Consider the following 25803-nt stretch of genomic DNA (forward strand, 5'->3'; position numbering starts at 1 on the left):
ACAGGACGCTGCAACTTGCAGAGCTGTTAGGACCCAGAGATTCCCTTAGCGGACCTCAGCAAAGCGACTGTCCGGCTGTGCTTCCTTCCACATCTGCACGCCCCTTTCATCCAGAACTTTTTTCTCTCTTGACTCTGTAATGGAAAACTCGACCTCCCTGAAGCAAGTTAAAGAAAACCAACAAACCGGGGAAGAAGGGCGGCCATGGGAAGAAATGACAGAGGCTTCTTCCCAAGATCCTGAGCCTAGTTTATCTAAGACCTCGGAGTCCGAGCCGGCGCAGGAGACTGGACCCCAGTCCAGAAGTAGCCCTCCTTGGAGCCCTCCGTCTAGAGGCAGCACACCTCCGGATGAACGCACAGGACCAGGTGCATCACCTCGACCTCCTCCTCAGGAGCCCTCTTCCACCCCTCCTCCCCTGGCTCTGGCCAGACAGGACCTTGAGGCACCATGGCAGTCAGACAGGACCGCTAGTGTGATTCCTGAAGCTGAGACACCTCACTCTGACAATTTGGAACAATCACCTGATAAAGGAGAATCAACTCCTTATCAAACATGCCCATCAAAGCGAAATGGCTTTCAACAACCTCAGCGAACCAAAGGCCACCTGTATGGACCGAAGGATGTGAACTGGAACAACGCTGAACAAAAAAAGCTGAGATTTGACATTTTTCAGGAGACAGACTCAAACAGTCAGGATGACCCAGGCGAGGCTGATCCTGCGGCCTGGGAAGCGGCCCCCAGCATGACTGAGACTGCCATTCAGAGTGCTAAGGCTTACCTACTGCAGACCAGTAGCAAGTCCGGCTTAAATCTGTAAGTCTTGGGTGAAAAAAAAGGAAGGAAGAGAGAAAGAAAAAAGTATGGTAAAAAAAAAAAAAGGGGGGGGGGTGAGTACCTGTGTGTGAGAGTGTGTTTCTGTGGGTGAATGGAAATATATTTGAAAAGTCTGTATTAGTGAGAATTAGTGACTTAATGACTGTATCACAAAATAGGTCATTGGTGGGGATTCATCTACTTTCTTTAAAGACCCTTTGCACACAGAAATAAAAACTAGGAATTATGCAATCTTGGGTTTGAAAGAGACCATTAAAATAGGAAAATCAAAGCATCTCTTCAAGATGCCTGTAAAAAGTAACTGTCTAACAGTGACAGGGAGCTTATGGCTCTAATCTAAGCATTCTAGTGCTTCTATGGCTTGGGTTTGAGTTCTCACCCAGGCCAGTGCTAGGGTGACGAACTATCTCAGTTATCCTTAAACTGTCCTGATTTCAGCACTGAAAGTTCTGCATCTCAAGAAACCTTTCAGTCCCGGGCAAACCAGGAGAATTAGTCATTATAATTTTAGTGTCTGAAGAATAAAATATAACATTTAACACATAACATCTTTCACAAAACCTGAGTTTGACAATTTAAAATACTATTTATAAATTACTGTTTTAAACTAAAATTTACTTAAGCTTCAAGAATGTGATCTATTACTCAGTAGTGGGTTCTATTTGGATTTCTGAAATAAATTTCTTCTCCTGGGTTATATAACAAGCATGAATTTACAAACTTTGTTAAAAGTCAAAAAAATCTCATTACAAATACTTGGGAGCTGACTATTTAAAAACGAATATGAAAATGGGAAAATTGCTATTGAATTGTCTAATAACTGATATTACTTAAATATCTAAGTTTATTTTATTTCCAAACTCTAAGTCTCTGAGGTAATAAATGAATATCTTCTATAATATCCCTTATTATCTTCGAAGTACTTTAGAGCCTATAGTTAAAAGTCTCCAAAAAACTCTCCCTCTGTTATATGCAGATATTATTTGACAACCATAAAAATAATTCTTTTGTTATTAAAATAATCCTTGATTAAAATACAGCATAGGATATTGGTTTCCACATTGCTGAATAAAAAGCCTACAAAAAAGTTTGCTTCCTTCTTTTCTGCACTTCTATCACAACAAATTATTAATCCCCCAAACTGAAAAACCTATAACTATGAATTAATGTCTAATAAATATTTCACAATTTGACAAAAAGGAATTTTCTAGTGTGGACCTCTTTAAAAATATTGATACAATATCTTGCCGGAAGAACTATAAATAAAGTATGTATAGACATTATATTAAAACCTGAAAAGTAAAATGAACATGTGGACTTATAATCCTTGATTTAATGGCATATGTGTCCCCTGTTGGAGCAAATCAAGGATTCCAGTTACAACTCCAGCTACCACCTAGTAAGCAACAATATTTTTACTCTGGAGGCTTCTCCATTCATTTCAGTACTGAACAAATATTAAGAAAGCTTGAGGAATTTTTAAACAAACTTCTAGTCATAACATTGTTAATTTGCAAGAATAGGAATACTCAGGGAAGAATGATATATTCTTCACATATAATGTTTTAAAACTGCCCTTCAAATTGGTTGCCTGTATGATCAACATATTTTACTTTGACATTACTAAGATCCATTAGTTAAATACAGATATTAAACAAAAACAAAAAACAAAAAATAACACCTAGCGTCAATTAACAGAAAGGCAATTACTGAGCATCTATTTTATTTCACTAAGTAAGGGACAAGATATATTATAATAACAAAGAAAAACAAAACCCTAATTGCTGAAAGGGAAACATAATGTACACAAATACATAGCAGCATAACAGTAATCTCAGGAAGATCCACTCTAAACTGAGAAACAATGGTTTTCAGGAATGACTTGACAATGAAGTGATTTAAAATTATTTTTTGAGAGAAATGATATATAAGACACAGCAAGCAAAGGCTATCAAGTAGGACTTAGCAGCTATATGAAAGTGATTTTACTAGATTTACCTCTCAAGGGTAGAAGTTATAATTGAACTAATTATTAGAAATGAAATTGGAGAGATACAATGCTTATCTGTCACAGAGGAAATTTATGCAAGTTTCCATATTTGACAGAGGCATTTCTAGTCCACGTAAGAGCACTTTGATGGACATGTTCAGTCCTTAAATAGTAAATTCACATTGTAAATCTGGTACGGTATTTGGAAAAGCACACGCTAGCAGTTATGTATAAAATGTAATGTATTAAAAAATGTAACGTATTAATGAGAGTTTAGAGGCAGTTTCACTTATTCAGTTATGAAATAAAAGGCTAGGGCAGTGTTTTTAATAGAAAAAATATTAGAATGCATCATATTTTAATAAAGGTGAATAGTATTTTATGACTCTTTTTCTGTGTGTGTGTGGGAGTGCAATATGAAATGTATTTCATATAAGTCTAAAGAACATTGAAGTAGAAAGTCGGCCTAGGAAATGAAATAGAAGAGAATATATCTTAAGACAGTCAACAGGATTTAGAAATCAAATTGGATTTGGTGAGGGTAGGGAGAGAGGGATGGAAAAAAATTAAGGTAAAAAAAAAGTTAATCAATTTTAAATGATAACTAAGAGATTTCAAGCTCAAATAAAATATGAAAATGTGCATGATGCAAAATATGCATCTTACTGTAATATTTTTAAATAAATTAAATATTCATATCATTTGAGGTAGTTCCTCAATTTTCCTAAGGAAAATTCTAGACTAGGTTTTTCTGGCAGTGATAGAAGTTACTTACCATAAATATTTATTCACATAAAATGTCTGACGGCTTTGAGTTGCTGAAGTTTCCTAAAACCCAGCTAACTGAGTCTGCATGAAATGCTTCTTCAAATGCTTTTGACACAGACATTATCTAGAATTTTCTCTTTTTGGGTAGGTATGATCATCTTTCTAATATGCTGAGCAAGATCTTAGATGAGCGTCCTGAAAATGCTGTGGACATTATTGAGAATATTAGCCAAGATGTGAAGATGGCACATTTTAGTAAAAAATTAGATACACTCCAAAATGAGAATGAGATGCTTCCAACATATGAAATAGCTGAGAAGCAAAAGGCTCTTTTTCTCCAGGGAAATTTGGAAGGAGCTGATCAAGAATTGGAAGATGAAATAGTAAGTCACTGCTGTAAATCTGAATAGTTCGTTCTTAGTGTTTTATTTGAGGTGAGTGGGTGTGACTTGAAATTCATATCAACAGTCTTTTAAAGCTTGCTAAATAGTATTTCCAACATCATTTCACACAACTCATTTCGATGTTTAGAGTTTTTTTCACATTGTGTTTTAGTATTTTGTATTACAGCTTAGCTGTTTGTTACGTGTTTGTGGGATTGAGGTATTGATATCAGAGAAATTGTTTCTTCATTTTTCATATTCCAAAGGGCCTGGTACTGATCTGAACCAATAACTGTTTATATTATTATTAAATACTTGTTGAATTAATTAATTAATGTCAGATAATAAAATAATAAATCTTTAAATTAAGTTGTCTAATTTTCCCTTTAATTTTACTAGAAAAAGGAGAAATACTTCTAATGTCATTTCATTAGTTTAATGTCATTTCTAAGGCAACTTCCTCATATTATGTCTTTTGTTTTGCTTTGTTTTTTTAAAGATTTTTATTAAAAATATAGCTAATATATAATATATTCATTTCAGGGCTACAAACCAAGGACTCTTCCACTAGTACTGGGCCTGGGGTTGCTCTGCAAACAGCCAGGACACCCTGAGGCCTGATGCCATCTGCTGGCTCCCTTAAGGTTCAACTGCTAATAGAGCCTCGTGTAGTATGCAAGTTAGGTGAGGCAGGGTGTCAGGGAGTCACTAGAGTGGAAAGTGTTATGTTCACAGGTTAATGTAAAGTCTGGTTTGGTGCCAGTGCTGAGCCTGGAGCGATTCAGCAAAAGTATCAGAGCACCCTGAAGCAGTCGCTGCCCACCACAGCCTGCCAGAGTCTGATAGTTTTCCATGAAGAGCGCAATTCGGGCGGTGCTGGCTGCTTGTGGAGAAAGTGGCTCTGGCATTGGGGAAGTTAGGGTGGGGGGTGGACAGTGAGTGAGGAGGGTGGAGCTGTGGAACGTACCAATCCAATAAGATTCAAATATGGCAGTGGCAGGGGTGGGCTCAACACAGAAAAGATGGCAGCTGCCTGCAGGCTGCACAGGTGAAGGTCCTCACACATGTAAAATCTTGAAAGAAATGTCAAAGAAGTGATGTAGAGAGAAAGAGCTAATAGCAAGATGTTGAAAAATGAAAAAGCAAGCAAGCAAATCTCCTTGTAGATAAAATATTAACTGCAGCATTTGTATTCCCAGGCAGAAAACTCTCTTCCAAATGTAATGGAGTCAGCTTTTTATTTTGATCAAGCTGGTGTTGGTTTGGGCACAGATGAGACTTATCGCATATATCTTGCCCTCAAGCAGCTTACTGACACCCACCCAATCCAAAGATGCCGTTTCTGGGGCAAGATCTTTGGTCTGGAAATGAATTATATTGTAGCTGAAGTGGAGTTTCGTGAGGGAGAAGATGAAGAGGAGGTGGAAGAGGAAGATGTAGTTGAACAGAGGGACAATGGAGACAGTGAAGGTGAAGAAGGTGACGAAGATGAATTACCAAGGTCCTCTTACAAGGCCCCACAGGTTATACCAAGAGAAGAAAGTAGAACAGGTGCCAACAAATATGTCTACTTCGTCTGCAATGAACCAGGAAGACCATGGGTGAAGTTACCACCAGTTACACCTGCACAAATTGTTATTGCAAGAAAAATCAAGAAATTTTTCACTGGGCAATTGGATCACCCCATTGTAAGCTATCCAATTTTCCCAGGAAATGAGAGTAATTACTTACGAGCACAAATTGCCAGAATTTCAGCAGGGACCCACGTCAGCCCTCTAGGATTCTATCAATTTGGTGAAGAAGAAGGAGAGGAGGAGCAAGAGGTAGAAGGCAGGAGAGAATACTTTGAAGAAAACCCAGATTTTGAAGGCATCCAAGTGATTGATTTAGTGGAATCCCTATCCAATTGGGTTCATCATGTACAACATATTCTCCCTCAGGTAGGGGATTTGCAATTGTCAGTCTATCATCCAATCAGCAAACATTTATTAAATTCAGTGTACAATACACACATATATACAAAACAAAGGCCTTCAGACTCTAGACAGAGAAAGAGACCGTTAAAAAATCACATAGAAACACAATACTATGTAATTGCTAAGTACCATATAATTGCCAAATACTATGTAATTGCCAAGTAGTATAGACCTGGGATCTTTAGATTTTTATTTCCAAACCAAAATAAAGTAATTATTTCTATGGATTATTTGACAAGTTTTGTAAGGATTTAGATATATGTGTGTTGTGAAATTATTTTTATACATTTAATATAGATGGGTGTATTAATTTGGGGAACATTTTTTTAATTCTATTTCTATAATACATGGAGCTTTCATGCCAAGAACAATCAAAGATTATAATAAAAACAAAAACAGGCAAACAGTGCTAAATAACAATTGTAAGCACATATTTTGCCAGGTGCTCTTATGAGCACTTTATATGTATTACCTCGTTTAACCTTAATAATTGTGTGGAAAATTAATATCCTTATTTTACAGATGAGGAAATTGAGGTAGAGAGTTTAGGAAATGTGAAAAAGGGAATATTGCTAATAAGCAACAGGGACAGATATGAACAGACAGAATGGATCCAGAGTCCATCTTCTTACTCATTGTGCTATACTGACTCATCTCCAGGTAGAAAATCTTCATTATATTTTGACCTACATATGAGATATTCTTAGAGATCTCTAGATAAGAGATCAGCAATTATAACACCAAACCTTCATACCTAATTTTATCACATTTTAATTGTTATTAATAACAATAGTAGTACCTTACTTCTTTCTTAGAAATTATTTACTACAAATTAATAAAATGCATTACTTTTTTTCCTACTAATGTACTGCTTTTAAAAATATAAATGTTCTGTAACTTCAAAAAGTTGGGAAATGCTTGAAATAAATAGTACACTCTTTTGCTTGAAAAAAACCTAGATCAATATAACACTTGATAAATGTATGTTGAATGAATAAATGATTAAATTTCCACACAGTGGGATCTTGTGCAGACAATTGTTTCAATCCAAATGAATATTGTGGTATTTTAAGGTCCTCATCTTGCAATATTCATACTCAGGGTCGCTGTAATTGGTTCAACCCTGTACAAAAAATTGAGGAGGAGGAAGAAGAGGATGATGAAGAAAAAGAAGAAGAAAAAGAAGAGCCTGACTACATAGAAGAAGTGGGGCCTCCTCTCTTGACACCAATCTCTGAAGATTTAGGTAATTTTACACAAACTGTATAATATACTATGTATGTGTGTATGTATGTGTGTGTGTATATATATATACATATATATACTATACATATATACTATTCGTATAGTATATATATATACTATATGTATTTATATACTATATGTAATACATAGTACATTATATATGCTATGTTACATATAATATATATAGCATATATAATGTACTATGTATTACATATAGTATATAAATGTATATACTATATATATTCTGTGTATATAATTCTATGTATTTGTAATATGCTATGAACAAGATATGCTATATCTATGTATCTACACACAGACACAGAAACACACACATATACAGAACTATAGGATATGATGGGAAATAAAGAATGTCACTGGGCACACCAACTTCTCTGACAGAGGTTAAAGAAGTGCCACACAGGGAAGGGACACTTAAATGGGCTGTAGCTCTTACTGAAATGGACAGTTATCTGTTTATCCTTCTTGTCTTGCATTCTGTAGATCATAAACACCTGACATAATTGTATAGTGTATAAATATCCAAATTTCTTCATTCCACAATGTTCATAAAATTCCCTTTTGGTTTTGTTAAGCTACTAATGTTATAATATAACTTTTATTTCTATGTCATGTGTGCTTGTTTTATGATTCATAAAAAGCACTTTTCCGTTACACAGTATATCCTTGTCTGTTTAGTAGTTAAGTTTTTGAATTTCTCATTGGTTTACAGAGATCCAGAATATACCACCTTGGACAACACGACTATCCTCAAATGTCATTCCTCAATACGCTATTGCTATTCTTAGATCTAACCTTTGGCCTGGAGCATATGCCTTTTGCAATGGCAGGTAAGTACCTGACAACTTACAAAGTTATTATTGTGATTATTTAAGTACTGGAAAGTACAAGCTATCACTGGGATCTTAACTTACTTTTGTTTTAACTCACCTTTAGCACATCAAGTTTGTGTGATGTAAGATTTATCTAAACACCCATATTATACAGTAAAGCATCAGGTTTAGAGCAGTAATTTAGACTTCTCATCTGAATTATCCAGTTAATGAAGCTAAAATATATTTTTAGTAATTATTTGAATAATTCACTTAATCATTTAATGGAGTTAATTCTAAGAAGTGTTTAGTTTAAATCTCACATCATTTTAGTTGGACATCTTGATAAAAGATTATTTAAAGTATGTATTATTTAGGTTATCACTTTCAAGAGAATTAGGATCAAGAGGATACTAAATGTCCCTTACCCTTCACCCAGAGCCTACGCTTCCATTTGTTTTGTGCTTCCATTTCTTACCTGATAACCCAGTGTCAGAAGTTCAGCTGAGCTGGCAATGTCAGAGTATCCATTAAAGCAACAAGCCCAAAAATGAAAGTGTTAACCCTTTACTTACTTACTGTGATGGTATAAGCAAGAGAAAGCACTGATTGCCCTGTTCCATTTTCCCTCATGGAGTGGCCCTCTGGTGGAATGTCCGGTGGATCAGAACAGATGTGGCTGTTATCTCATTGATGAGAGAGTTAAGGCTCTTGCAGTTTTATGGACCAAGGGGTCAGGGGAAGTGGGGGAAGGCTAGGGAAAAACTGGCTACTGAAAGTGGTGGTGAAGTGTCTTTAAGGTTTCCCCCTTCTCTTCCCAAACCCTGATAAGGAGACCTTGGCAGAGGCACTTGATGAAGACCTCTGCTGAAGACGCCAGATAGACTTAAAAGTGAAGGCTCTTTGGCTAGCAATGCAAATAGGTGATGAACATGGCAGGCCGAGGGGACAGAGTCCTTAACAGCAGTTCCCCTTAGAGACTGTAGTGTGTGGACTGTGCACCAAGTCAGGTGTGGAGAGGGCAATTTTCCCCTGTGAGGCCTTCCAGGAAAAGCCTTTGTAATTGTCCATGGATGGGCCTGAAAAATTACACATAGGTTTTCAACCAAAAGTCCATTCCTCACTCAGTCAAGTGTTAGGTTGGAAACTTTTAAATTCTTTCTAACTCTAAGAAATGTACTAACTTTTTAACTTACTTGTTTTGTTTTTTTGAAACTAAATGCTCAACGGGTGTTGTCTGGGTGTAGGGTACATTTTGACAGGGTCTGGTCCCATGGATTTCTTCACCAGCTTAGTCAGTTTGGATCAGAGAAATTCCCTGTGTTAGAAGAATCATTTAGGGATATTTCATCTCTAACACATTTTAAATGTATTGTTTTAAAATTCCGGGACTATGATACTCTTAAGTACTTTTCACTACAGAAAAGGAGGGTCAACTTCTCTTACTAAAAAAATTATATAATGATCATCTACATTTTAATTTATAGAAAGTTTGAAAATCTCTACATAGGCTGGGGTCATAAATATAGCCCAGACAGCTATACACCCCCAGTTCCACCACCTGTTTGTCAAGAATATCCCAGGGGACCAGAAATTACAGAAATGGATGACCCTAGTGTGGAAGAGGAGCAAGCTTTCAGGGCTGCACAAGAAGCAGCTGCACTTCCGGACGAGGAAGATGAAGAAACTGAGGAAGACGAAGATGAGGAAGAGGATTATGACTAATGAAAATAAAATTGGTGCAGTCTTGAGACTGATACCTACATACTCCTTATGTAGGGCTGACTGTATATATAAATTGGCAACTATTCATACACAAAATGTCATTCCTTGAAAACATCAAATTTGGAATTTCATATGTGGAACTGTTAATATGTGCATATACAAAGATGCTCAATGGACAGAGGCTAAATGACAGGTTCTTACACCACTGTTCTGATAGCTACAATGAATGGTGTGTGCACTTTTGTGGGTTTTTTTTTTTTTTTTCAAGTCTCAGGTTTAATTTTGTGTGTGTGTGTGTCGGTATATATATACACATATATATGTATATATTTTTTTATTAGTTTCAGGTATACAAAGCAATATAATAGTTAGACATTTAAGCCCCTCATAAAATGATAACACACCACCCAAGCTACTACCCCTCTGACATCTTATATAGCTGTTAAAATACCATCAACTATCTTCCTTATGTTATACCCCACATCCTGTGACTATATATCCCTATATATATTTAGTTACAGTTGACATTCAATATTATTCTACTTCCACTCTTCAGGTGCATAGCGCATTGGTCAGGCACCTACGCAGTCTATGAAGTGATCCCTCCGATAAGCCCAGTGCCCGTCTGGCACCTTACATGATCTTTACAACATTGTTGATTATATTCCCCATACTGTATTAACTATCAATTTATATTTCTTAATACCTTCACCTTTTTCATCCTGACCCCAACCTCATTCCCATCTTTTACCCTGATAGATCTAGTACCTATCTGGCACCATACCTAGTCATTACAATATTGTTGACTATATTCGTTATGCTATAACCTACATCCCCATGACTGCTGTGTAACACCTAATTTGTTCTTCTGAGTCCCTACCCCTTTCACCTGTCCTTAACCCCCCTCCCTTCTTAAAGAAATCCCTCTAAGAGTCCTTGTGATATTGGTTTAGTGGATGAACTCCTTAAGCTTTTTCTTGTCTGGGACACTCCTTATCTGTCCTTCAATTCTAAATGACAGCCTTGCTGGATAGAGCAATCTTGGTTGTATGTTGGTGCTTTTCATACTTGGAATATTTCCTGCCACTCCCTTCTTGCCTGCAAAGTTTCTGTTGAGAAATCAGTTGCCAGTCCTTTGGGCACTCCCTTGTAGGTAACTGCTTTTCTCTTGCTGCTTTTAAGATTCTTTCTTTATCTTTAACCTTTGGCATTTTAATTATGATATGTCTTGGCATTGGTCACTTTGGGTTTATCTTGTTTGGGACTCTCTGTGCTTCCTGGGCTTGTATGTCCATTTCCTTCACAAGGTTAGGGAACCTTTCTGTCATTATTTCTTCAAGTAGGTTTTCAATTCCTTGCTCTCTCTCTTTCTCCTTCTGGTACTCCTACAATGCGAATGTCGGTATGCTTGATATTGTCCCAGAGACCCCTTAAACTCTCCTCAATTTTTTGGATTCTTTTTTTCTTTTTGCTCTTCTGGTTGGGTGTTTTCTGCTACCTTATCTTCTACATCGCTGGTTGGAGCCTCTGCTTCATCTAATCTGTTGATTCCCTGTAATATATTCTTCATTTCCATTATTGTATCTTTTATTTCTGTTTCTTTTTTATGGTTTCCATCTCCATTTTTATGAGATCATTGAGCATTCTTATAACCAGTGTTTGGAACCCTGAGTCTGATAGATAGCTTCTCTGTTTCACTTAGTTCTTTTTCTGGAGCTTTGTTCTGTTCTTTCATTTGTGACGCGTTTTTTTGTCTCGCATTTTGGCTGCCTCCCTGTGTTTGTTTCTATGTATTAGGTAGGACTGCTATGTCTTCTGGTCTTAGTAGAGTGGTCTTATGTAGTAGGTGTACTGTGGGGTTCAGTGGCTCAATTTTTCTGGTGACCTGAGCCACATACTCCAGGTGTGTCCCTTGCATGGGTTGTGAGTGCCCTCTTGTAGTTGAGCCTTGGGTGATAATTACACATCAATGTGAGGGACTGACCCTTGGGCTCACTGGTTGTGAGGAATGGCCCTGACTATAGTGGAAGAGTTGTTGTGCATGGGCTGATCCTACAGAGCAGGATCTGCCTCAGCAGGACTCTGGTGCCTGCCCAATCCGCCCTTTGGGTGTGTCAGACTTGGAGGCAGCTGAATGATGCTCCAGCTTGTTTTGAAGCTGGCCACTGGGGGTGCCAGCCCCAGGATCACAGTGGAGGGGATCCACTATAGGTCTACTTCAGGCACAGTCTGTGCCCCACCTGGGGCCACCTCGTGGGAGCCACAAAGAAATCCGCAGATGTCTGCCACCTGTACTATGCTTGGAAGTGCTTTGAGAGGCAAAGCCACGAACGAAGGCCGGCTGTCACTAGTGCTGGCTTAGGGCTGCTCAGACAGAGGTACAGGACACACTCAAGACAGGTGTTGCTCGTCTGGGTTCCACGAACTTTTGAGAGTCTAGGAAAGTCTGCAGCTTGAGCCAAGGCTGGTGGTCTGCATGGAAAAAGCCCTGGAAGTGGCCTGGGTGTGCCTCAAAGTTGTGTGGGGCCAGGTCTCAAATCTCTAGGGCAGGGTGAACAAACAGCAGAGACTCAGAAATGGTGGCCACCTGTGTTCACACACCTGGAAGGGGGAGAGCTCAACAAAGAAACAATGGCCTCCGCCAGCTCCCCCGTTCAGGAGAAAGCCACCTCTCCAGCCCCCATCCCAAGCCAGACAATTCAATTCCCCATCATTTGTCCCTGCCACCTTTCCAGCTGCTGCCCCAACGCTGTAACTCAGAGCGAGTGATTCCATTGGTGGCTAAGTACGTGCGCAGTCCCTTTATGAGGAGCGCCTGTGAGGGCAGCTGTACTCAGTCTCACTCAGTCAGAATCTCTGCTGGTTCTCACAGGCAGAAATTATGGAGACTTTTCTCCCCAGCACTGGAACACTGGGCTGGGGTGGGGCTGGTATTTCTTGCTCCTTTAAGGGATGGGGGGACCCCCCCCCCCACAGCCGAAATAGTCCTCCTGATCTTTAATGGTCACATGCATGTATGGGACCAGCCCATGCCACGTCTCTGACCTTCCTACCAGTCTGGAGGTGGCTTCTGTGCGTCCTTAGTTGAAAGGCATCAGTTCAGCTTGATTTTAGGTGACTTTCAATAATGGTTGATTTGTAGATTAGTTATAATTTTGATGTGGTTGTGAGAGAAGGTAAACACAGCCTTTACCTACTGCACCATCTTGGTTATCCGGTCCATAGAACGTCTCGGGTTTAATTTCTAATATGCCAAACATGGAAATATATAACTTACAAAAGCTTCTTGGGGACTTCAGTATTTTTTGAGCATCAAGGGGTATGGAGGCCAAAAATACTGATAAGGATGGGTTTACAGTTCCACCACCAGCTCAGACTGTGGGAAGAGTCAAAATTTTAACCCTTTTACTTGTTACTTCTTAAGGAACTTTCTCAATGTTGTCTTTTATTCTACAGAAATTGGTTTGCTCTGATAGGGAAAAATGATTTGCACAGAGATGGCTGACTGGGATTTCCAGACTTCAGATTAATTTTTCTACCACTGCTTTAGTAAAACTGTCTTTTCAGTCACTAAAAGTTATTTCAAGTCCCATTTGTGCCGGACACCCTGAGGCTACTGACACAGTTCGCAGATCACTGATCTGCACTTTGGCAAACATTGTTTATCAAACAGAAGGTGCATTTATTCAGGCTTGAGCAGTTCAGGAAGTACTTCGAAGAGGTGAACTAAGGGGAGAAGAGTCCTAGGCAGCCCCAGCAGTATTTTGGCAAATACTACAGGGCTGAAAGGAGTGAAATTTTGAGAATGGTGAGAAATTAGCCTGGAGAGGTAAGCAGGGCCCAGATTGTGCAGGATGTCTGGATTTCATCCGTAAACAAAGAAGAGGACTCGGACTTGCCAAAATCACATTTGTATTGAATGTTTTGGCTTCAGTGTAGAAGATGGACTGACAAGAATCATTTAGGAGGTTATTCCATTATTTAGGTAAGAGATAATGGTGGAATGAAAAAGGAAAACTGCAGGGATATAAAGTAGAAACCTGGTTACCAATCTGAAGGACAAACTATTAGAAAGGATGGTTTATAAAATTTCCCAATTGTATTATTCATTCTTGGAAGACAACTTTCAGTATTTGATGGAGTAGCTAATATTTATAAAATTTCAAGTATATTTTTGTTCATTTTTCATGGTATAGTAGACATTTATGGCTTTTCTTTTTTTGTTAATATCCATTTCCTCATCTAGCTTGACTTCCTTTTGAGAAACTGCCTCTGTCCAAGGCACACATCATGCCAATCAGATGTGCCCTCTCTGGAATCGGAATTTTGAGCAGAGACATTCTCCTTGGCTCCTAACCTGGGCCCTGCAATATTAGACCATATTCTAGTCTCTAGAGTTGTCTTGGTTCCAGCACAGTTCCCTACTTAACTGTGGATTCTGTGAGCTCCTCTGGTAATCTTTCAGAGAATTTTCTTCTGCTTAAATTGGCCAGAGTAGTATTCTTTCTTGCAACCTTACATGGCACATCCAACACCAATCTGGAAGTTTCTTCCTTACGGGACACATTAAACACAAGGCTCTAAATCACAGTTGTATGGATAAGAGTGTGAATATTTAACAAAAGCAAACCCTTCTTTTTAGAGCTATACCTGTTAAATATTAAGGTTATTTGTAAGTGGTGAGAAGGGAATTTCATTATATATGTTGTACAGCAGAAGAAAGCAGAATGTTATGTTGGTAAGAGCTTGGAAATGAGACAGCCTGGGTTCATACCCTGGATTATGACAATTTTCCCAGGCAAATTACTAATCTCACAGAGCTTCAGCTTCCTCACACAGTTAAAATAGGACTTGTCTCACAGAACTATTTTGAAGATTAAACTAATTAAGACATGAAAAATACTAAGACAACCTACCACAAATAAGAACCCAATAAATATTACATACGACCATAATACAGAACCAGTTTCTGAACATGGATAAGAAAATACAAAACTCACAATGAAAATAAGATTATTTTATTGGAATAATTACTAAATCAGCACTAAAGGTATAATTTAGACATTTTAGAAACTAAAAGTTGAGTATTTAGCGAGTTCACAGATTCGTAAGTTGTATTAAGGAGCTTAATATCAGAATTTGGAAAATAAAAGTCCCACAATCACTGAAATGCTTAATTCTTCAAGGAATCTTCTCAGCTGTAAAGACTTGAGAAGCTTGTTTCCTGGCCTTGAAAAGGAATTTAAAAAAAAAAGTTAATTGTAAACAAGAAATCAATTAATTAGAATACTTATTATCATTCTAATATTAAAAGATAAAATATGGAAATTTTTCAAAATAATGAAAATTCTTTAAGTAAAATCACAACTCTGAATTTAGGAAAATAGGAATAAACATTTTTAAAGCCAAGCCATAAAAAAACTTAAATAAAATTCTAGATAAAGACAAAACAGAAAGAAGTAAAAAGAAAATTTCACTTTTTATGGAATAATGAGTCAAAAATAAAAATGCTGCTCAAAGTCAGAGAGGGAGAGACAGGTGAAAACAGAGCAAAGGAGAAATAGAGAGAGAGGGCTATGAACAGAAACTATAAGAAAATCATCTTCTTAATTATGGCCTTAAAAAACTTAAATGTTTGTACTATTTTTACAACATGACTTACATATCAAGGCATATTATACCAAGCTAAATAAAAACAAAGCTAAATCAAGTTAAGAGTATAAGGATTAAATGTGAAAGAAATTGAAGAACATGGCTATTAAGTAGATTTGTATTTATTATTATTTGACTGAATTTGTTTAGGAGATATTTTGTAAAATAAGTGCTCCAACATTAAGAACAGACTTTGGAATTAATACTCAAAAAACATATATGGAATAAATAAATGTCTTATGGTAATTATAAGACCGTTGCCAAGATAAAAAAATTTTTTCTGAAGAACTGATTGCTCTCCTTGAATGACAGTTGCATGATTATTAAAATATTGTAATTAATTTAAGTCCAAATATGACGAACAAAACAAAATATCTATAAATATCTATATTTTGGGATACTTTAAAATACAAAATTTGTTCCTATAATTAAAATTGTAGTTATCACTTAGGAGGAAAAAGATGTTTTAAAAATGAGCTGTAAAAACAAAAAAAAGTAAAATCCCTCTTCTGCCCTTAAAGCTGCAAATTTCTATCTGATGGTTTGCAGATAAATCAGTACATTAGTACATCAATACTTGCTGAACTCCTACAACTCCACTGTTAAAAAGGACAGAATAACTGTAAGACACAGAAACTTAGAAAGAAAAAAACAAAAACAAAGGGTTTCAAGCAATATGCAAACACAATGTTATGTTAAACTGGCAAGATTTTTTTCATTTTTCAAAATATGATATCCTACCTTTTCAACAATAAATGTGAACTTGTTCACACAAAAGCTTAGCAAACATGAAACTATGAGCCTTTATCCTCTCAGAAGAAGTACCTTAGGGCAAGGCTCTGGATGTAAGTTGCCTGAAGTGGAATCCTGACTCTTACTTAGTAGCTGTGTGACTTTAGGAATATAACAACTCCTCTGAGAATAGGCATCCACATCTGGAAAATGGGAAAAACAGTGCCTATCTTATAGGGCAGTTGTGTAGATTAAATTAATACATGTGAAGTGCTTAGGATAGCACCTAGTAGAAAGTAAGCATTATACAAGTGTTAACTTTTACCATGTTTCCCCGAAAATAAGACCTAGTTTACTGCGTCTTTTGGAGCAAAAATTAATATAAGACCTGGACTTATTTTAATATAACATAAGACCGGGTGTCATAATATGATATATGATACGATATAATTAATATTATATTATAATATAATACGGGGTATAATATAATGTAATACCGGGTCTTATATTAATTTTTGCTCCAAAAGACACATTAGAGCTGATGGTCCGGCAGGGTCTTATTTTAGGGAAATATGGTATTAATACACTAAGTCCTCACTTAATAGAGTCAATGGATTCTGCGACTTTAAGTGGAATGATGTATAACAAAACCAATTTTATCATAGGCTAATTGATATAAACATGAAAGAAGTTCCTGCAGTATCTCATGAACGTTATACCAAATTGATGTTAAACAAAATGATGTTATTCAAAGACCTGTAATGCAATTATAATCATATTATAATTATTATTCTTTCTCTATCTGGCAGTATTGTACAGTGTCAGCCAAGTTCTGATTCTTATGGCTAAAGATACAGCTACTTTCCATGACTCAAAAAAGAAAAGAAAAAAAAAGGGAACAGTAACAAATGTTCATTTTTAGAATTCTAACACCATCAACAAGGTCTCAGTTTCCTAAACCAAAGATAACAGCTAATTAAATGTTTTGCTAGACTCTATGATAATATTTAACCTACCTAAGCTCTCAAAAGTTATCTGTATACTGGTAAACAAGCATCTTTGTATTTTATAATAATTAAAATTAACCTATGATTTTATTTAGCCATATTAATAATGGTGAAAAAAAATGAATGCAATTTTGGCATTTAAGTCATCGCAAAAAAGATCTTTAATGTATCATAACTAAATTGAATAACCTTTTAAACAATCCTTGCCTTTATATCCCAAGTTGTGAGACTAAAAAGATTACCCTAGCTCTAGCTCTCATTTCAAACAATTTTAGTCCTTTCCCCCATGATCCTTACTCTCCATAAATGCTCCTCTTTAGTCCTCTGTCTCTTCTCTCTTTAGAGAGAAACAAATCCATGTGAAGTACTCTAGTAGGGACATTTTTTTCCTTTAAAATTCCGAGAACTGTACACTTTCTAGACTTGAACTCTAAAAACTCTAGGTTTTCAATTCCTCAAAATTTTTGTATAATGCACCATTGATCACTTAACTGCAAGGGATAAAGAAGCAACTGTATTGAAGTCAAATTCTAGAACTGTGTATATCCAAGTGCACAACACAGAGCCTCAGAAATCACATGAATCACATTTCATACACAGTAATTATAAGACCAATATGATTTAGGTTTTCTTATCATTTATGTTACACATGGTTGCCATTTTTCATCATTCACTTGACATTAAAAATTAAATTATTTTGCTAAGCGAAGTAAGTCAGAGAGAAAAAGTCTGACTGCACTCAGATGTGGAATATAAAACTGAAAGCAACAAAGGAACAAGACAAACAAAGAAACAAAAACTCATAGACATAGACAAATTTAGTGGTTACCAGAGGGTAAGGGGGAAAGGGAGTCGTTGAAGAGGGAAAAGGGGGTCAAATATATGGTGATGGAAGGAGAACTGACCCTGGGTGATGAGCACACAATGTGATATATAGATGATGTATTATAGAATTGTACACTTGAAACCTATGTAATTTTACTAATCATTGTCACTCCAATAAATTTAAAAAAAAGTAGTAATAAAATGTATTGAGACAAAAAAAACCTAAATTATTTTTTACAAAACTGAGTATTTTTTTTTTTTTTTTTTTTTTTATTGGGGAAGGGGAAGAGGACTTTATTGGGGGAACAATGGTCAAATTGTTGTCCTTTCAATCTTAGTTGTAGGGGGTGCTGTTCAGCTTCAAGTTGTTGTCCTTTCAGTCTTAGTTGTGGAGGGCGCAGCTCAGCTCCAGGTCCAGTTGCCTTTGCTAGTTGCAGGGGGCACAGCCCACCATCCCTTGCAGGAGTTGAACCGGCAACCGTGTGGTTGAGAGGACAGGCTCCAACCAACTGAGCCATCCGGGAGCTCAGCGGAAGCTCAGCTCAAGGTGCCGTGTTCAATTTTAGTTGCAGGGGGCGCTGCCCACCATCCCTTGCGGGAGTCGAGGAATTGAACTGGCAACCTTGTGGTTGAGAGCCCGCGCTCCAACCAACAACTGAGCCATCCGGGAGGCAGCTCAGCTCAAGGTGCCGTGTTCAATCTTAGTTGCAGGGGGCAGAGCCCACCATCCCTTGCGGGACTCGAGAAATTGAACTGGCAACCTGGTTGAGAGCCCACTGGCCCATGTGGGAATCGAACCGGCAGCCTTTGGAGTTAGGAGCACGGAGCTCTAACCGCCTGAGCCACCGGGCCGGCCCAAAACTGAGTATTTTTAAGAAGCTATGAGTAAAGTATTTGAAAGTAGTTAGAGACTATTTGAAATTTAAGACATCCAATCCAGAAATTAAATAACATAAAAACAAAATATCTTTGCCAATTTAATGATATAGAATATAGTGTTAGGATATACAAAGGGATAATACTGATTTTAACTAAAAATTTAAATTTGTTTATGAAGCATAACATAATAAATATTTAGATACTTACAACTTTCTCCTCTGAAGTAAGAACACCCTCTACTGCCACTATCTGGTATTGTTTATGTTTTAAATTTCCCACAAATTTCCGAAGCTGCTTGAGATTGCTAGCCTCCATGTCTTGCTTTAATAGTTTCTGCATTTCTTGAGAAGGACATCCGGGATCAAATATTAGTAAACATAATGTTCGGTTTTTTCTCTCTTCAATTCCAACAACTGTTCGACTATGACCTATCAAAAAAAATAAAAGTTATAGATACATGTATGTGTATGTATAGCTATACATATATATATATATATATATATATATATATATGTAACTATACACATACACTATATACTCTCTTTGTGTATATAGTGTGTGCTCAAATGTGTGTTTAGACTATAAATACAGTGAGTCAGTGCCTCTGACATGGAGATATCTGAGCTCTTTCATTCCTAAGACACAAGAGTTTAGTTTTACTTCCTAACCCTCAGTTTTCTTTTGTTCAATTTTAGTTTTCTAAAGGCTTCGTTACAAAAAATTCTACTCTTACTGTGTCATATATTTTAGTTTTTCTTTCCTAATCCCTTGTTCCTCCTTATTCAAATTACCTCAAATGAAAGGATTTGAAATTTACCTACCATTGAACAAAATTCTCATGGTTCCGAACGGTAAAAAAAAAAAAAAAGTAAATTTATACATACTAGAATTTCAATGGAGAGGGCTTAACCTTTATAGCTTGTATTCCTAAATGATGAAATTTCTAACATTTATTTCTCCTGATTCTTGTCAATCAAAATTATCCATCTAAAAAAAATTATCAAATATGTATATATAGGCACTATTCCAGGCAGTTAGTGATACAAAAGCAAATAGAACAAACATTCCTGCCTTCATGGAGCTTATATTTGAATAGGAAGAAATACTCTATGAACAAGAAAAATAAGCAAAGTACATAATGTGTTAGAGAAAACAAAAAATAAAGCAGGAAGAGGGATAAGAAATGCCAGGGTTGGGGGTTGGAATAAGATGAAATTTTAAATACCGTAATCATGTAAGGTGTCACTGAAGTGACACATGGTTAAAGACCTGAAAAAAGTAAAGGATGAGCAATAAAGAAAGTGAACCAGGCGGCCCTGAAGATGCCAGGGTTATTTATCATCTTTCATTACTCAGGAATGTATTATAATTAAAATGTAGCTGTGAAAATCAGACAGACTATTGTCACAATACTCCCCTCCTCTCCCTTATCTTATCAGAATCTTAACCTGTCCTAACACAAAAGCCAATCAGTTGTCTTACAAAGACATATTCTTATAAGTTAAACTTATTACCTATGTGTTATACTAACCTTGATGCTGAAGATAGATAGGAGGTTTAGCTGTACACACTACTTTTGGACTCCCTTCCCTTTCTGAAGAATAATAATTCAATATCCATTCAAATAAGCGAGGGTGCGTACCCAAAGGACCAGTTGACTTGTGAAAATCAATAATATGACACCTATAAAAAAATTGATAAATGGATTATTTAGAGAATATTATAAAAAATATTTTCATCAGTGGAGTCATCAAAATAAAAAAACTCTTAGTTTAGAACTAATTTTATCTCATCATTTTTCTAAGAAGAAAGAAAATAAATACAAATTTCATTATTTATCTGGAAAACTATCATTTTATGAAAAAATCCTTATTTTAATAACTTCATAATAAGGTGGATGACTTACCTAAGTTACTTTTTCTGACATGAATAGTAATGAAACAGAATAGAAGATGCATGAATAGTAAATGAGGATCATCTTTGATTTTTAAAAGTCATCTACATATAACCTGAGACACAGCTTTTATTCTAAAGCCTCTAAACCTGATAAACAATGAGAGGCCGACTTCTAATTTTAATTCCTCAACAGCTATTAACATCTATCAAAAATCTCCTGATTATTTTTCCTGTCAGTTCTTTCAAATTCCAATAATAGACAAGAAAAGAATACCTGTAAAAATCATAGAAAAACCTGTATGTATCCCCATCTATCTCCTATTTGGCACAAGGCCTGGTAGCATCGTTTCCTCAAGAAGAAGTCAGTCTTGAATAAACAAAATTATTTTAAAAAATATTTATTTTCACTTTAAAGTATAGTGCAGATATCCTGTCCTTGTCTCTCTTGGCAATAAAATTTCCCAATACATTCAAATTGTAATGGTTGCTCTCTTTAGCCTCAGTAAGTTTAATGTTGATAACTTTCAAACTGATTACTACTGAATTTTAAATGTCAAAGTGAACTTTTGAATAAATTGTTAAAAAATTCGAACAGTGCTGTTGGGTTAGCAGTTGACTGCATGTTTAGATTTAGAATTTGAATAGCACCCTAGAGTATAACTCATAGAGACCCAAAAGAAGACACTTAAATAACTAGTAAACAAATTCAAGTGTTACCTACAAAAAGGCTTTGTTGAAAAACTAAACTTTCAGTTACCAAGAAAAACTCTGGATACATCAGGTATTTTAGATGGAAAATGTCCTTTCCTTAAAACGTCCTTTCAATTTAAATAATTCAAGAAAGTTATTATACACACATTAGGCTTTCTATTTATAATTTAAGGTATATTTTTACCTCTGAATCTAATCAATTAATATGGTAGAAATGATGTAAAACACTGCCTAAATTACTTAGAAACAAACATAAAAGGAAATACAGAGTCATGAAGCTTAAAGGCAAAGTTTCCATTAATATAGCTGAATCAGTATTACTATTGAGAATGTAAGATGCCACCTGATTTTCATTCCTGTGTGTACAACCTATTTATTTTCTCTGGAAGTTTTTAGGAAGCTAATGAAGGAAGTGTTCAAGCAAAAGAGAGTAATCCAAAATAAAGAAAGTCATGGAATCCAGGAAAAATCCAGTCTCAAATTCAAGAAAACAATGAAGAAATGCTACACGATTATAGCTGCGGAGGGGATCTAGAAAGCAAATGATCTAGACTAGAGTGAAGAGGACTGACAGCTTCCAGACAGAGATGTCCAGGAATAAGAAGAGCCTCAGATTACATAATAGTGGAGTGTTTGTAATAACTTGAGACCAAGTTATTGATGCAGTCAAATAGCAAAAGGGAAAAGGAAAGGCAATTCTTAATTCAAAGAAAAAAAAGTTAAAACTTTCAGGAAAGAAAATAAAATCAGCAATGAATAATATTTCAGTCATGATGGAAAACTCTTTTAACTTCATAAAAACTGAGATTCAACCATGTTAGAAGGATTGAGGGTGAACAAGTGGGAGATGTAAGGGGAATGCAACAGTTAATGTCTAAAACTGATGAACCAAGAAAAAGCCATGAAAGCATATTATTTAAAAACAATGGAAGTGACAGCTGCCTCTGAGAAAAAGGACTTGCGAATAGAGAGGTGCTTGAGAAAGGGTATGAGTAGCTGGTTGTCATCATAAGCCTTTCAATGCTACTTAAATTTTATTTTTTAACTATCATTTGATAGAAAAACAAAACAAAACAAAACAATAAAACCTCCCAGATATGACAATAATATTAACTTGGCTTTTTAGGTACATACTTTACCCTTAGGGAAGTCAGAAGTGTATATACTTCACATGCTCCGATCCAGGCCTTTGTTCCCTGTAACTTGTTATTAAGTTGAGAGGCACCCTGAGGATCAAAACCTTCCTTCCATGCATCTTCAATCATAGACTGAATTTTTGGAATACAAGGAACTGACATACCTAAAATCATACAAGCAAACATGTTACATTACAGTTACTAAAGTGCTAAATAATATCATTGAGCATAACACCATACACAATACGGGAACCTACAATACAGTTTTTAAACAATTATTTCTGACATCTTCTATTGTATCGGTTTCTCTTCCTCCAACAAGAATTCATGTTTTTAACGCAAATATCCACCCGAATACTTCTTCATTACAGCTATTAATCAATTGTGCCTACTACATATCAATTCATTCCATATCATATGTACTTTATCAAATGACAAGTTCAAAGTACTGTATTTCACATACCTTTCAGGCAGTCACCGTAAGCGTCATTTTGTAATAATGATGAAAGTAGCATTTGGAAATTTCTATAACCACAACCCCAACCTCTGTCACCAAAAGATGACTGAAAGTGATCCACCGCTGCAGAAAGCCACACATGCCTCACCTCTGTGGCAGCATTCTGATAATACCTATAAAGCGCTTCAATAATTCCTAAAGTAGAAAAGAGATTTAGGAAACTTAGAAGGATTAGTTATCATCTTTCTATGGCTGTCTAATATATTTCTAATATCAATCTGTCCTTCAAGCGCCACATCTAAATCCTATCAATTCCATCTTTATCTTTTTACTGATATAACCTTAGTTCATGTCCTGCTTTGCTACTAAAGCAATCACTTCTAACTTTCAAGGCAGCTTAGCAAAAGGACATAGTATATTACAGGGCAGTGTTTTATAATCTTTTACAGATATATTTATTTTAAATTATGTATACATTAGTGTATTCTATAGTAACTCTAAAATACATGGACAAATAGAAATTAAAGGATGACATAAATTAAAAACAAACAGAAGTTCTAATATTTTCTTTCTGAATACCCTAATGAATCATATTATACATCTGCTGGGATCTCCCATTCCACATTGAAACTTTTTATGTGGAGACCCTTAAAGAAGTATAAAGTTAGCCTTCAGAAACAGACCCATGGATATATGAAAATATATGACTTATGGTCCTACAAATAAGTGGCAAAAGTATAGATTCACTAAATGGTACTGAGATATACAAACAATGAGAACTTTAAGTATTATTATAAATAAGGGGAAAATATTTGAACCACACCTTTTCTTTCTCTCTTTGCCTCCCTCTTTCATACATATGTATAAAAAAATTCCAAGTGGATTAAAGTCAAGATATGAAAAGCAATGTATAAGTATTTAAAGATAATATAAAGGAATATGTTTCTGATCTCAAAGATGGGGAAGTTTCTTAGACAAGACACTTAGGACACAAATAAAGGGAAAGATTGAGAAATGTGATAATATTCAAATCTAAAACTAATTAAAGACTCCATGTACAAAATTTAAAGGCAAAATTACAGACTTGAAGAAGATATTTGCACCTCATTTAATCAACAAAGAATTAGAATCCCGAATACTTACAGGACTCCCACAAATTAATAAGAAAAAAAAAATCCAATAGACAAAGGACAAAGGAAGGAAATAGGTTATTTACTGAAGAAACTACGTCAGAAGTAATAAGGGAAATGCAAATTAAGAGATGTTATCATCTCATACTGTATTAAATGGCAAAAATTAAAAAGTGTCACCATACAAAGTGTGAGTGAAAATATACTGATGCAAAAGTAGATTATGACCATTTTGGAAAACAGTTTCACAATAACATTAACAAAGTTAAAGACGCACATGCCCTTTAACTTAGCACTGTATTTCCAGTTCTGGATGCAATATGAGACAAACTCTTGAAGAAGACCTGTTCATAATTTATAAGAGTGAAAAACTGGAAACAACCTAAATGTCTGTCAACATGAAAACAGAAAACTAAGTTGCATATAATTCATCCAAGGAAATATACTACACAGCAGTCAAAACGAATGGCATACAACTGTAAGATTCAATATATTTGAGCAAATCAAATTAGAGCATACATACTGTAAAACAATTTTTATGTAGTTCAAACACAAACTATTACATATTATTTATGGAAACCTACATATATGGTAAAATACTAAAACATATAGGAGATGGATAAATACCAAATTCAATATAATGGTTCTCTTGGTAGAGGAGGAGGAGAGATTAGAATCAGAGAGGGGTACACAAGGGGTTTAATATATGTATAAAAGGCTTTACAGGTTTAAAATATTAAGATTCAAAAAAGCTGGGTGGTGGGATCAAAGCTGTTTCCATATAAGTTTTCTTTGTTTTTTGTTTTTTTACTACACTAATAGATATACTTTTTAAAATGTTAGAAACTTCAGGAAAAAAGGCATTCGTCAGAGCAAGGCAAAACTGATTGTAAACACTAGCTGGGCCAATTACTAGCTATGTAACCTTACGTTGGGAAAGTAATTTAGCCTCTCCCTCTCTTAAGTCACAATTACCTCATCCAGAAAAATGTAACATTACACAAGAGAATGTTTGACAGTTAAATGATACCCTATTAAAGTATATCCAGAGGGTGCCAAAAACATGTATATACATTTTAAGAAAGAAAACTGTATTAAAATTGTAATACTCAATATATACTGATAACAAAATATGAATACAAGTCACGTTTGACTTCTGCAATTACAGAGGTGCTCAAAGTGGTTACCATCAACGTCCAGACACTTTTGATTACCATAAACTACTGCTTGAGCAACGCTGACCAAAGTGTCCACTTGTATACATGTTTTTGGCATCCCCGGTGAAAAAGGTCTTAGTGTCTAAAACTGTTCTGAACAATATGGTAGCCACTATCTACACGGATGTGGCTATTGAGCACTTGAAATGTGGTTTGTGCACATTGAGATATTCTGTAAAGTATAAAATATACACTGGACTTTGAAGAATGTACAAAGACTGCAAAATATCTCAACAGTAGTTTTCAATGTTGATCACATGTTGAAATAATATAATGGATATACTGGGTTTAAATATTAAAATTAATTTCACCTGGTCCTTTGTATGTTTTCTAATGTGACTATGGAAAATTGTGGCTCACTTATATTTCTATTAGACAGCATTCATCTAAAACATAATAAGCACTCA

The 25803-nt window shown here is 35.7% G+C and overlaps 2 protein-coding genes across 9 annotated transcripts in view; one reads left to right on the top strand and one right to left on the bottom strand.

The window, feature by feature from the left end:
* Positions 1-14802, top strand: RSPH4A (radial spoke head component 4A). Of its 2 annotated transcripts, XM_019741335.2 has the most exons (6): positions 1-816; positions 3744-3978; positions 5178-5918; positions 7056-7200; positions 7930-8047; positions 9517-14802. In XM_019741335.2, exons 1-6 carry the CDS (start codon positions 140-142, stop codon positions 9752-9754), a joined length of 2154 nt encoding a protein of 717 aa, XP_019596894.2. In that variant the 5' UTR covers positions 1-139; the 3' UTR covers positions 9755-14802. The 2 variants fall into 2 exon arrangements, with proteins under 2 accessions (XP_019596894.2, XP_019596895.2); XM_019741336.2 differs by lacking the exon at positions 7056-7200 and having other exon boundaries at positions 9517-9667.
* ZUP1 (zinc finger containing ubiquitin peptidase 1) overlaps positions 14757-25803 on the bottom strand; it is a 27431-nt gene continuing 16384 nt past the window's right edge. For 3 of the 7 annotated variants that reach the window (XM_074333480.1, XM_019741368.2, XM_074333478.1), the window contains 5 exons: positions 23056-23244; positions 22591-22756; positions 20381-20532; positions 19057-19277; positions 14757-14983 (listed from right to left, as the gene is read on the bottom strand). In XM_074333480.1, coding sequence (XP_074189581.1) covers positions 14936-14983; positions 19057-19277; positions 20381-20532; positions 22591-22756; positions 23056-23244 — 776 coding nt within the window. In that variant the 3' untranslated portion in view covers positions 14757-14935. Of the gene's footprint in view, positions 14984-16000; positions 16342-19056; positions 19278-20380; positions 20533-22590; positions 22757-23055; positions 23245-25803 lie in introns of those variants that run through there. The other 4 variants (XR_012496722.1, XM_074333479.1, XM_019741366.2 and 1 more) reach the window with 4 other exon arrangements.

Source organism: Rhinolophus sinicus, linkage group LG05 (genome assembly GCF_036562045.2).
Source record: "Rhinolophus sinicus isolate RSC01 linkage group LG05, ASM3656204v1, whole genome shotgun sequence".
NCBI classification, from domain to species: domain Eukaryota; kingdom Metazoa; phylum Chordata; class Mammalia; order Chiroptera; family Rhinolophidae; genus Rhinolophus; species Rhinolophus sinicus.

Bases quoted from the DNA above. Each gene is read 5' to 3' on its own strand.
- RSPH4A (XM_019741335.2), top strand. From the start codon at position 140: ATGGAAAACTCGACCTCCCTGAAGCAAGTTAAAGAAAACCAACAAACC. The intron at 817-3,743 runs GTAAGTCTTGGG...CTTTTTGGGTAG, and splicing joins AGCAAGTCCGGCTTAAATCT to GTATGATCATCTTTCTAATA. The intron at 8,048-9,516 runs GTAAGTACCTGA...TTTAATTTATAG, and splicing joins TATGCCTTTTGCAATGGCAG to AAAGTTTGAAAATCTCTACA.